The sequence below is a fragment of the Marmota marmota genome, unplaced genomic scaffold (genome assembly GCF_001458135.2).
Source record: "Marmota marmota marmota unplaced genomic scaffold, marMar, whole genome shotgun sequence".
NCBI lineage: Eukaryota > Metazoa > Chordata > Mammalia > Rodentia > Sciuridae > Marmota > Marmota marmota.
In genome coordinates this window covers 6,851,842-6,864,774 of record NW_025999941.1, presented here as the reverse complement: position 1 = coordinate 6,864,774, position 12,933 = coordinate 6,851,842, and the positions used below count along the sequence as shown (strand labels likewise).

Sequence of the window (12,933 nt, the reverse complement as noted above, 5' to 3'; positions counted from 1 at the left end):
GGTGGGAAGGGAAAGGAGAATACTGGGGAATTATATTGGCTAAAATATATCATTATATCGTGTGCATGTACTAATATATAACAACAAATCTATGATGTACAACTAGAATGCACTGATAAAAATATGGGGGGGGAAAGAAAACAAATGGGCCTTCTGCAATTAAAGTATAATGAGCATTTGCCTTTAGAATATATTCATTTCAATTACTAAAGAAGGCTGAGTTTGTAAGATATTCATTTTCAGTAACAGAAACTGTTTTAAGTGACGTTAAGTATAATTAAGTGGTTGGTAAGTTAAACATGTGTGCAAAACATAGATGAAAGGAGCAAAAGATACCTAATATTCATGAGGCACCTGGTTACTAAATGTTACACACTAAACACTGCTAAGTGTTATATACTAAATATGCATGAGACTTAGGAAGTACTAAGTATACAGATGCATGAAATATACATGAGCACTTAGTATTCATGAGACCTACACATTAGAGACACCCATTCTAACTGCCTGTGTAAAACAGAAATTAAGCATCTGTTTATTCATCTAACTGGCAAAAAGCAGTTATTGGTCAGGTGTATTAATCTCTGAGTCTCTTTGATACAAATTTGGGTCATTAGTCCAAGGTACCTTCTGTCTGTGAGATTCTTGCTCAGACTTCAACTTTAACTCTGGTTCTTTTTTTTTTTTTAGAATTTTTTAATATTTATTTTTTAGTTTTCAGTGGACACAATATCTTTGTTTGTATGTGGTGCTGAGGATCGAACCCGGGCCGCACGCATGCCAGGCAAGCGCGCTACCGCTTGAGCCACATTCCCAGCCCTAACTCTGGTTCTTATAACCACATCATCAATAGGAAGGGCTGACAGGGGAGAGGGACACAAAGACATGGTGAAGCCCAGGATTCAGATGGTGTGTTCCTTCTACCCTGCCCACCATCCTCTCTGAAGGGTGTTAACTTATCCTATCTTTCTTCCTTGTTTTTCACTGTGTGTTTCAACTGTTTTAATGAACAATGTGATTTGGACATTTAAATGAGGGTGGCAATTGAGAGTCATAATGCGCTACACCCAGTGTGATTCATCAAATAGGCCCCTGTTGACCGAATAGGAAGAAATTGGTGATGAGAGAAAGTTGATGGTGAAGGTCAGTGATGGGACCTTTACCAACCCCCATCCCAAGATTCTGGCACAGAAGCAGAAAACAGAGGAATTAAACCTAAATGGAAGAAAGACAGAAACTGAGGGGGGAAGTTCTAGCTTCAGAAAAGGAAGCTTCTTCAAAGGTGTTTTTCCCCAGTTCTCAAAGTTGCCATCCCCTCCCATGCCTTCAAATTGCATAGAGGTCTTTCGGAGGCATCAAGATCATTGCCATGACATTGTTTGTATGTTAAAGTCTAAACTTGATTAAAATGAAAAGTTTCAAACCATAAAACAATATTAGACTGATTCTTGGGCCACCTGCTACTTAAAAGCCCTGATTAAACTACCATATTTCCCTATATTCTAGAATGGTCATAAACCATTTTAGAACTCAATTTTCCAGGATCTGCTATTATTTTGATTCATCCAGAGGATTATTATGTTTTATGTGTATTCTTGTTGAACAGGATATTCTTAGTCCCAAGTCAAATTGTCAAGGTTAAAAAAAAAAAAAAGGAATCAATAACTAAATGTTGCGGGAGAGGGGAGAGGAGGAAGAGGTACTGGGGACTGAATTAGAATGAGACATGTTCCATACTTTTATAATTATGTCAAAATGGATTCCACTATCATGTATAACTAAAAAGAACCAATTAAAAAAAACAACAACTAGGATTTACAGGGAAATGGATGGCATTAGAGCAGATTATGCTAAGTGAAGCTAGCCAATCCCTAAAAAACAAATGCCAAATGTCTTCTTTGATATAAGGAGAGTAACTAAGATCAGCGTAGGGACGAAGAGCAGGAGAAGAAGATTAACATTAAACAGGGATGAGAGGTGGGAGGGAAAGGGAGAGAGAAGGGAAATTGCATGGTAATGGAAGGAGACCCTCAGGGTTATACAGTGGAGGGGGTAGAGAGAGAGGAGGGGAGGGGAGGGGAGAGGTGGGGAGGGGGGAGGGTGGAGGATGGGAAAGGCAGCGGAGCACAACAGACACTAGTATGGCAATATGTAAATCAATGGATGTGTAACTGATGTGATTCTGCAATCTGTGTATGGGGTGAAGGTGGGAGTTCATAACCCACTTGAATCAAAGTGTGGAATATGATATGTCAAGAAATTTGTAATGTTTTGAACAACCCACAATAAAAATTTAAAAAAAAAAAACAAAAAAAAAAAAACTAGGGCTGGTGTTTTGGCTCAGTGGTAGAGCACTTATCTTGCATGCATGCACTGGGTTCGATCCTCAGCACCACATAAATAGATGAAATAAAGGTATTGTGTTCATCTACAACTAAAAAAAGTAAAAAATAAAAAATAAAATAAATAAAATAAATGGACTGTTTCCATTCCAAAGAAGAAAAGTTAGGCCTCGGGAATCAGATTATTCTGTACTATAGGAGGAGTGAGGGGAAAGACTTTATAGACAGGAATTGTTTGCATCCACCTAAAGAATTTTCCCTTCTAAAACTGCCCCTTCCCTTCCTCTGTTACTATGGTTACCATAGGAGTCACAGTGGTGGTGTAATATTACCCTGCTCCCTGGTCACTGCTGATTGGTCCAGGACCCAAGTTGGACCAATCAGAATCCCTCCCCAATAATGCTGGCTTTGAGAGGCAGGCTGTCATATCTTTGCAGATGGCTGCATTTCCACTGTGTGGGGAAATGGAAGGAGTCAAGTGCGGAGCAAATGTGGCAATAGCAAAGAATAGTTTGGAATCTCATGGGATTCCAGCATCTAGTCCCGGGGTCTTAAGCTCCACTGCATTCTATGAAATACTTCCCATACCTCTGTATGTTTAAAAACTCCTTGCCTAAGCTAATCTATATTTCTGTCACTTGCAATTAAGATTTCCTAATAAGTCCCAGAGATAAAGTTAAAGCATCTTTTGCTCTGCATACTCTGTAACGAAAAGAGAGTAAGTGAAGTGAAAACCACATAAAATGAAGTCATCTATAAATTCTGCCTCAAATGTGCAGAATCTGCACAACTGGCACACTAGCCCATTGCAACCCCCACAGATCTCAAATATGGCCAGAAAAAGAAATTGCTTTGAATCTAAAAATGAGCTTCACTGTGCTGGCATAATTTTGGTGTTAGCAACCTAAAGACATAACATGGGCTTTTCCTTTCAGAGGTCAGCATCTACACCGGGCTGGCTGCTCTACTGTCTGAAGGGAAATTTAGTAGAGCTAAAGAGAGATCCAAGAGTCAGTGTTTCCTTTTTAAGTAAGTGCTTCACATCAAAAAAGGCATCTAGCAAATACATATCTTTTAGAAAAGTGGTTTTAGGTATAGCGGAACCCTCATTATAAGGAGTTAAGTGTGTTTTCTGCACACTTAACTACATGAAAAACATCATATCCAGGACACACACACACATCATTACTAAGACTCATGTTTGAGAAGATCACATTATTGTCCATTCTCATTTTGCAAATATGGGACCTGATGCTCTGAAATATATCTAGTCTGAAGTCCACAATCTGGCTTTTTGACCCCAACGCATGTGCCTTTTAACTACTTAAGCTTTTGTTATAACTGCCAAGGACTATCCACCAAACTCAAGGGTATGAACTAATCAGATGGGACTATAAAATGCCTAACCCACAGTGTGCATGTAATTTGTTCTAGACTGACTATCAGGGAGGTGGGAGGTTGGTGAGACAGTACAAGTAAATGTCCTGTGGCACAGAATGTGCAGGTCTTTTCTGTACTCCCAGATCAGATCAGTCCCCGGTGCCTGGCACAACACATATTCAGTGACACTCCCTGATATATTCTAAGACCCTAAGCTTTAAAAAATAAGTCTCTTCTTATGAAAATTTTTGATTATGGAAGATCTCTTTTAATTATCATAAGTTGATTGCTTTGCTAATCATAAATGCAATTCATGCTCTCTCTAGAAAATTCAGGCATTTCAAAAGTATGTAACATAAGAGTTCCTGAAGATCTTACCCACTTCAGACTATCTGTCAAGGGTAAGAATCCCCCAGACTATTTTATATGTACATAGTAATGTATTATTTCCCTGCAAAAAGAATCATTTTAGTTTGTTACTTTAGATTTTATTATTTTAGATTTTCGTTTTCTTTCTATATTGGGGGGTGGGTACTAGAAACTGAACCCAAGGGTATTCTACCACTGAGCCACACCCACAGCTCATTTTATTTTTTTATTTTCTCTCTCAGTTGCTGAGGCTGGCCTTAAACTTGTGATCCTCCTGCCTTAGCCTCCTGAATAGCTGGGGTTATGAGTTTGTGCCACTGTGCCCAACTTCATTTCCTTTTCTTCTATGCACATATGTTTTGCATTATTTGTACTTGTTACAGTGACCCTGTTGTTGAAAGCAAAAGCTGGACCCACTACTTAATTGCTATGGGACCTTGGGGATGATTCTGGTCTTGGTTATTCCATTTGGAAAGTGGGGATAATCACAACACTATCTACTAAACAGGGCTGCTGGGGGATGTGATGACTTGGAATTGTAGCAAGAGTTAAATGACGTACATTATTATTGATAGTATTCTTATTACTTTTGTCATTTTAAAATATTTTTAATTTCTTAATTAGAATGAACACTCAACTTCGCTTACTTATTTTCTCTTTGGCACCACTTATTCCAGTCTATTAACTCTTCCTATTGAGTTTTAAAATTTGTATTATGGTTTTGCAAGGGTCCTTTATACATTAGGGAGCTTAGGATAAGAAGAAAATTGTAAATATTTTCCCCACTTGCAAATAATTTCATATGGAAGAGAAGTTACAAAAAAGGTGCTGCTCAAGAACACGGAATTTGGAACCAGTTGGTCTGGTTCAAATCCACGCTCTACCACTTACTTGCTGTGTGGCCCTGGGCAAGATGCTCCCTTCTCTAAACCTCTGTGGGGTTGGCAGAGTTCTAAAATGGTCCCCAAGGTCCCTGTCTCTTGGTGCATACACCTTGTATAATCCCATCCCATTGAGTGCAGGCAGCACCTGAGGAAGTTGTGGGGCATCACCCCCATGATCAGATTACTGAACACGGACTTCAAGACCATGGACTTCAAAAGGGAGAGCATCTGTGTAACCTGATCTAATCTGCTGAGCCCTTGAAAGGAATCTGATGTAAAGGAGATGCTCCATTGCTGGCTTTGAAGATGGAATGGTCCACACAGCAAAGACCTGAAACTGACCTCTAGGAGTGGACAGCAGCCCCAGCTGATAGCCAGCAAGGGAACGGTGACCTCCCAGAAACTGCAAGAAACTGAATCCTTCCAACAGTCTACGTGAGCTTGGGAGAGGACTCTGAGCCTTAGAGAGAACCTAGTCCAGACTGACACCTTGATTTTTGTCTCATGAGACCCTGAGCAGAGATCCCAGCCACATCATGTCCTAACTTCTGGTCTACACAATTGTGAGCTAATGAATGGGTACTGTATATGCTGCTAAATTTGTGCTAATTTGTTACTCAGCAATAGAAAATTAACATAACTCTATTTCCTCATCCATAAAATGAGAATGAAACAAACTTCATGTATCTTGTGATGGAAATAAATTCAGCCAGCTCTCATTATCCGTGGGTTCTGCATCCACAGATTCAACCAACTGTGGATCAAAAATAATTGGAAAAAAAATGCATCTGTCCTGAATATGTACAGACTTTTTGTCATTATTCCCTAAATAACACTGTATAACAACTATTTACATAGCAATTACGTTGTTTTAGGTGTTGTAAATAATGAGCAGAAGATGTAAAGTACTCAGGAGGATGTGCATAATGTACTATGCCATTTTATATAAGGAAGCTGAGTGTCCAAGAACTTTGATGTCCATAGGGCTCCTAGAACCAAACTCTCCAACCCCAACACCACAAATATTAAGGGATAACTGTGCTCTCTTCCATGCAGGGCTGCCACAGTCTGGCCTGGAGAATGTTCAATAAACAGAAGTAAATGTACAAATTCAGCATTCTGCAGCATGGAGGGGGTCACAATAAACACTGACCTGGCCTGGTGAATTTTGAGCAGCAGAGACTCTGTCACTCTAACAAGTTGTGAATTTAGAGCACCTCAGTCTAGCCTTCAAGAAATTCAGATATGCTGAAGGTTTTCCAGCTTCTTTCCCAACAAGGGGCATGGGACAAATCAGAACTTCATGGAGAAAGAATGTACTGCCAGAAGACAAGTTCTCCTGAACTCTCACTCTGAGTGGCCCTCAGGAGTGGTTGTAATTTCCCCCTCTTTGTCAAGGAATGAGACTCCTTTTCAATAACAGCATCAAGTTTTCCTTTGAACAACTGCTTCTTCCCCACTTCAAGTGGTTCTAGAGGAACTGCCAATTGAAAACCCTGACCATCTGGCTCCCTACCATGGAGGAGGCATATTACAAAGACCTTTCTAATCATATTACCCCATCCTCTGATCACAGTGACTGGTCAAAGCATAGCTACATGATCCAAGCCAGGGCAATCAGAGTCTTTTACTGGGATTTTGAATGTAGACCCTGGTAGCAAAAATTTTTCACTTTTTTCCTGGAAACATGGTTCTTCATGACCATCCTGTCATTCCAAAAAACAAAAACAAAACAACAACAACAAAAAAAAGTTCACATGTAGTAGGAAAAATATGAGACAAACCCAGAGAGAAACAAAGCTGAGAAAGGAAATGCATCCCTGGATACAGCTGTACCTGAAAGCTGCACACCTTGGTTCACCTCAGTTTACAAGGGCAATCAATTCCCTTCTTTACTTGAACTAGTTTTAACCGAGTTTTTATAACTCATAATCAAAGGATCTGACTAATATACTGGACCTTGTTTTCCTCATTTAGATAAGGAAAATTAAAAGGCCAGGGCTACAATGGTATGCCCTTCTAAGTCCAAGTCCAGAAATTTCTTCCCAAATAGCACAGGCAAAACTAAAGACCAGCCACTAGAGAATAAGAAAGTCACTGAAAGTTCAGCCCCAGTACTAAAACAATACTTTGCACACAGTAGGTCCCTGCTAAGCATTTCCTAGTTCACTTACAGGGCAATGGCTGGAGCTTTATCCTTGAGAATTTCAAGTCCTAGTGTGAGTTCCCTCCTTGAGTCAGTCAGTCAGTCTCTCTCTCTCTCAACAGGAGGAGCTGTATAAAACATTTTCACAAGGAAGGATGGAAATTCTGAGCTCAGCACTTCCCCATCCAGATGGGGACCAGATGTGCAGAATGTACCTGATAGAAGAGCATCTACACCCCACCCCCAGGATCCCAACTCCTGGATCTTCTCATTCTTCCCCTTTCTGTTCTGGTTTTACTCCGGTTTAAATGTTCCTACCAAGATTACCCCAACCTAAACCATGCTCTCAACTTCTCTCCATGAATGAATCTACCTACAGCACCCACAGGTCTGGTCATAGATAGGCACAGCACCACCCCTTGCCTGGGGAGGTCCTAGAAGATCAGAAACACCTAGGACCTCTGCCTCCTTAGCTCAGCATGAGAAGGAAGGGCTGAGTATAGTCAGCAGCAATGGCAACCTGGGAAAGGGCTAAACTACTTGGGAAGTAGAAGGAACATGTCATCCAAGCATCACTGGTCCTTCCTGTGCCTCTGCACAGCCAACCCCTCCAGCAACAAAAGGAAAATCCCCAATGCAACTCCTAATGCTTCAAGGACCAATGCTCTATAGAGAGCATTTCCAGGAAAGGGTTTGGGGGCAGGTGGAGGGTAACAATACAATCCACTCTGCAAGACCTTCTTTAACATTATTCTGAAATCTCTCTTTTCCCCAAATGTCTCATCTAGAACAACATGATTCCTGCTCCTCATGGCTTTCCACTTCATTGCTCACCACTGTGTCCTGGGCCCCACCCCCCAGATCCACAAATGCCCAGGACCTGAGTCAACAAACACAGAACGCTTTCTCTTCATAAGCTAAAGAGGAACAGGATTGCAAATGCTTATAATATAATGTGTTTCTCTGCCAGGTACATAAACATGGAAAAGCTGCTAGTACAGAAATTCTAAAAGCTTCCTTTCTAAGTCAAGAATAAAACAAAGTGTTCACAGAAAGTGTACCCTGCCCTAGAACAGCATGCACAGCTCTGTCTAACAGACCTGAGAGTCAAATTTCATTACAGAAAACGCATCGGCTAGAGGATGCCTGAAACATCCTCATCCTGGCAGCCTGGGTCCTTCGTCAATTTCAATTACCATAATGACGATGATGAAGAGTGTCCTGGCTGGGAGTGAGGGTGTTTCCACTTGGCTGAGTTCCCTTCCACTCCCACCATGTCACTGAGGATTCTACTCCAAGGTGGAGAGAGACTGATTTAGCCATAGAGGAATCTGGCAGTCAATCAGGCTCCAAGCCTCTCCCTCTGGTGTATCTTGATGCCAGTTTGTCTAGCTTTACAAAAAGCCCCAGGTCCAGAAGAAATCAAAGCAAGAACATGAGACCAAGCAAGCCACACAGCTGACCCAGCTACCTAATGCACTATATTCAGACAAGTTAATGTAAAGCTATGGAACACTCTTATGAGTGGGCTAAGAATTTAAGTAAGGGCTGATAGGAACTTGAAGTTGATACTGCATTAGATTTGGATACCTACTTGGTTGCAGTTAGCTCAGGGCAGGTTTTGTCCCCCACCCTGCAGTGCATTACTAATTTAAAACATCACTGTTATCTTAGATTTGGCAAAGACAAGGCAAACAGAGTGTCACTCAAGACACATATGTTCCTAATTGGTTCCTTCGAGCAGCAAATTCTATAAACAAGAATCATGCTGAAAATGTATAAAACTTTTTAAAATATTATTTTTAGTTGTAATTGGACACAATATCTTTATTTTATTTATTTTTATGTGGTGCTGAGGATGGAACCCAGGGCCTAACATGTGCTAGGCAAGCGCTCTACCACTGAGCCACAGCCTCAGCCCCTATAAAACTTTTTTTAAGAAGAAACAGTAGAAGTCGTCCAAGGACACAGGTAGGGTAATCAATTATCCCAGAGAGCCTGGGACCAAGGGGTTTCCCCAGGTGCAAGACTTAAAACCAGGACAGTCCCTAAGTAAACCTGGGTGGCTTGTTGCCCTATATATATATTCACTGCCCTCAGCCAATGACCACTCTTCAATTAGGAGAGCAACACTGAAGGGAGGGTGGATCAGGAGACTACCAGAAACAAAGTCTTCAAAAAGACTAATCTGCTCACAGGAGATACAATTTCTCTATTGTCCAAAATTGACTACACATATCAACTTCAAGTGTGTACAGACTGTTGGGTCAGCAAAAGGTTTCATGGGCCATGATTTTGGGCATTCCTGCAAATTCTATCAACTCTCCTTGTGAAGTCTCCCTGCACATCAACACATCAAAGGCTCTGAGAAGCCATGAAGTGATGAATATATTTAATTTTGTGCATTCAGAATGTCCCAAATTTATTTGACCACACAAGCCATTTTTTCACTTAGTGGTTATGATCATTCAACTGAACACACTTTGAGAAATGGAGAACTTATCCATTAAACCATAAACAACTTAGGAAGCACAAGACTTGCATTCAGTAAGCCTCACACATCTATTTCAGAAGTCAACACATTTCTCTTTGTACTCAATGAAAAGTACACTGTAGTCTGAGTTAAAATAGTGCTGTGATGTACATTTATTTTTAATAAGACACCTGGAGAAAACAAGTGAGATCTATGTAACATTTTACAGGGTGAACAGTCAGAATAGTAATTGAAAGACAGAAGGCTTAAAACCCAATCTGAAGGCAACATGTGGGGTTTGTGTCAGATGGATGTGAGAGACAGATTCATTCATTCATCCATCTACCCATCCATCCATCCAACTAATTAATTAAGTATGGATATTTCAGGAATTGTGCCAAGCCCAGGGATATAGTAGTAACAAAAGAGAGGGGTAAGGTATCTGTGTACCTCCTGCCTGGGGGTTCCAATCTTGAATTTCAGTAAGTCCTAACTAAACATAATGATAAGAAAGTGCAGGATACATGCAGTGGGGAGGGGACTCAAGCTCAGATTCAGAAGGGTGGCAGTGATAACTTCCCAGAAAAGGTGATGTCAGAGCTTAGTCACTGTGGATGAAGTGGATGAGGGGGAGTACAGGGGTGCAGTGCAGGCCAGGAACACCACACACAAGGGTCTAGAGGTGACATAGCTCAAAGCCTTCCCTACAGAGCAAAGGTCCCTCCCACCTCAGGTCAGTGTTAGAACTGATTCTAGTGCACAGCAGGACCTCCTGGCACTGTGACTGATCACATTATCATCCCTGTTACATCAAGGGTAATATAACAGACTACTGTTCTGTGATTAGGAGAATTTAATGATTCCCTTCCAGTCTGTTTAAAGCCTTCAGACTTCTGGAAAACAAAGTTCCCCATGAAAGTACAAATCTGTATATTAGTAGAACGCACATTTCTCACTTCTCTTTTCCTTCATTGTACATGGGGCTCCTTCCAGGTTCCGAGGGAAGCACCCAATGCCCACCCCAGCAACCATAACCCTTCTCAGCTTCTTCACAAGACACTTCCTACATCCATGAAGTTCGGGGTGGGCTAATGTCAGCAAATGCTTTTTGGGCCACTTCAATTACAACAGCTGATGCAAACATAACCTCCATGGGGAGTAAAACAGATGCTTTTTTGGTGGAAATTTATAAGTCAATCAAACCTCACAGCGACCTCTCTGGAGGCTGGAGTACATATCTAGAACAGGACCTTTAATAGCAGGAGCTGCCCAGGGCAGACACTTACCCCTCTGAAGTTCCAGGCTTTGGGAGAGGGAAACATGGGAAAGTTGTTCTGCCGCTGCCGCTTAGGCCTAGGAGAGGAGAAAAGACAAAGCGTTCATTATTCATGGAGGAAATGCTTGGAAGAGATCACTGGTTTCAAATGCAGGTTTATCACAAAGGAAAATACCTGAAGAAAAGGACAAGGTGAACTTGGTGACTGGAGTTTTCTCTAGTTTTGGGCTGGAGGTTTTATCTTCAGCAGCCCAATTCACTACATATTCCTTCCCAACTCCCCAGGAGGAAAACCCCACAGTTCCACAAAGTAATCCATCTTTTGCCCAAAAAATAAAATCTAAAGTGCCCTCGGGATGCAACTAAAAAGTCAGATTAAACTCGCCATCTTTATTTGTCACAAAGAAACCAAACAGAGGCAATCTGGTGATATCTAAGGCTTCAGCCTGGAAGCTCCCCAGTTGCATCACACTTTGGGGAGCCCCAACATCTCCACGGAGGTCAGACGTGATTTCCAAGTTTTTAAAGAGATGACCAACAGGACATATGGCTGCTGCATAACAAGTCAACATGAGTATTCTTGTCCATTAACTTCTCTCCAAGAATCAAGCTTCCTGGGAGTGGTACAGGCAGCTTCAGGGTATGTCAGGGTGAGAGGCCCTAATTTCTGTCTTGCAAATGAGATCAAATTTTGTAGCTGCTAACCAGACCTACAGGAATATCTTTTCCAATATTTTGAAAACATGATGCCTGCCAATATAGATATATGCACATTTCATGCTGGCTGAAAACATACCTGGAAAAGATCTACCTTGGACTTTTCCTGAGATTTTACTCACAGCTGTACCCAAAAGGTATTAGTTATATGGCAGTCACCTTAACCTTGGGCTCTCTGCTATAATCAACAATAACACAAGCCTAAAGTACACAGTGACCAGAGCCCAGGCTTTTCAGTATGTCAGAGCAGAGTAAAAGATTGGTTGGCTCTGTCATGCAAAAGAGAGAAATAAAGTACAAGATAATTATAATAGTAGCATCAACTAACAGGTATTGAGTACTTACAAAAGCATATGTTAAGATTTTATATAGTTAATCTCACTGATTTTTACCCTGTGAACTAGGGTTCATTATTATACCTACTTAATAGATAAGAAAATTGAGGGTCTGAGGATGTGGTTCAGTAGTAGAGCACTTGCCTAGCACAGGTGAGGCCCTAGACTCTACCCCTCGCACTTCCCCATCTCCAAAATAAAAACTGAGGACCAGGGATGGAAGTCTGATCTCAACTGCCTGTTCTCAAGTCCCTTGATTTTTGATTAGCCATATGACCCTGAAGATGAGAGTAATTTCTTGAGCTTTAGTTATCCTATGTGCAAAACAGGGGAGATAATAACCACTAGGTAGACTCAATAGGTAAGAATTCTAACTCAGTAGATGACAACACGGTGCTCCCTCCCTCTTTTCCAAACCCAGCTCCCAGAACAGTGTTCAAGTAGGGACATGGGAGTAGCATTGGAGAGCTGGGCCAGCTGGCCAGAGTCTGTGGGAACCCCCATCAGACATGCATTTTAATGAAGCCCTTCCTGCCTTGCCCTCCCCTGCAGCCTCCCATAACAACAGAAACCCAAGTCAGTAATATCTGGAGATAAACAGAGGACATGTGGGTAGTAGATTTAATATCCTTCTCTATTAAGTAGCATATGGGTGTAAGTTCTTCTGAAAAGAAATTTCTATCTTCAAGAAAAAATTTTATATGTCAATAATACTTCTCCCAATTACAACTGGGTTTTGCCTTCCTAATTATTTAATGGGCTTCACTGCTTCCAAAACAACAATACATACCAGGACATTTGTAAAAATGTGCCCTGGTTTTATAGGTTGCAAGCTAACGCTAATTACTTCAACAATTAATAGTAATTCAGGTAGAGCTGTACCAGGAACTGAGCACTTTACCTACATACACCAAGCCTCATGATAACTTTACAATAGGTTATAACACATTATATGATGTGTGAATGGAATAACAATGGTGTTATATAATACTCTATATATAAAATATTGTC

At 41.1% G+C, this 12,933-nt stretch overlaps 1 protein-coding gene across 4 annotated transcripts in view; it reads right to left on the bottom strand.

The window, feature by feature from the left end:
- Arhgef3 (Rho guanine nucleotide exchange factor 3) overlaps positions 1–12,933 on the bottom strand; it is a 302,635-nt gene that overhangs the window by 189,721 nt on the left and 99,981 nt on the right. For all 4 annotated transcript variants that reach the window (XM_048801083.1, XM_048801085.1, XM_048801087.1 and 1 more), the window contains one exon: positions 10,881–10,947. In XM_048801083.1, coding sequence (XP_048657040.1) covers positions 10,881–10,947 — 67 coding nt within the window. The remainder of the gene's footprint in view (positions 1–10,880; positions 10,948–12,933) is intronic.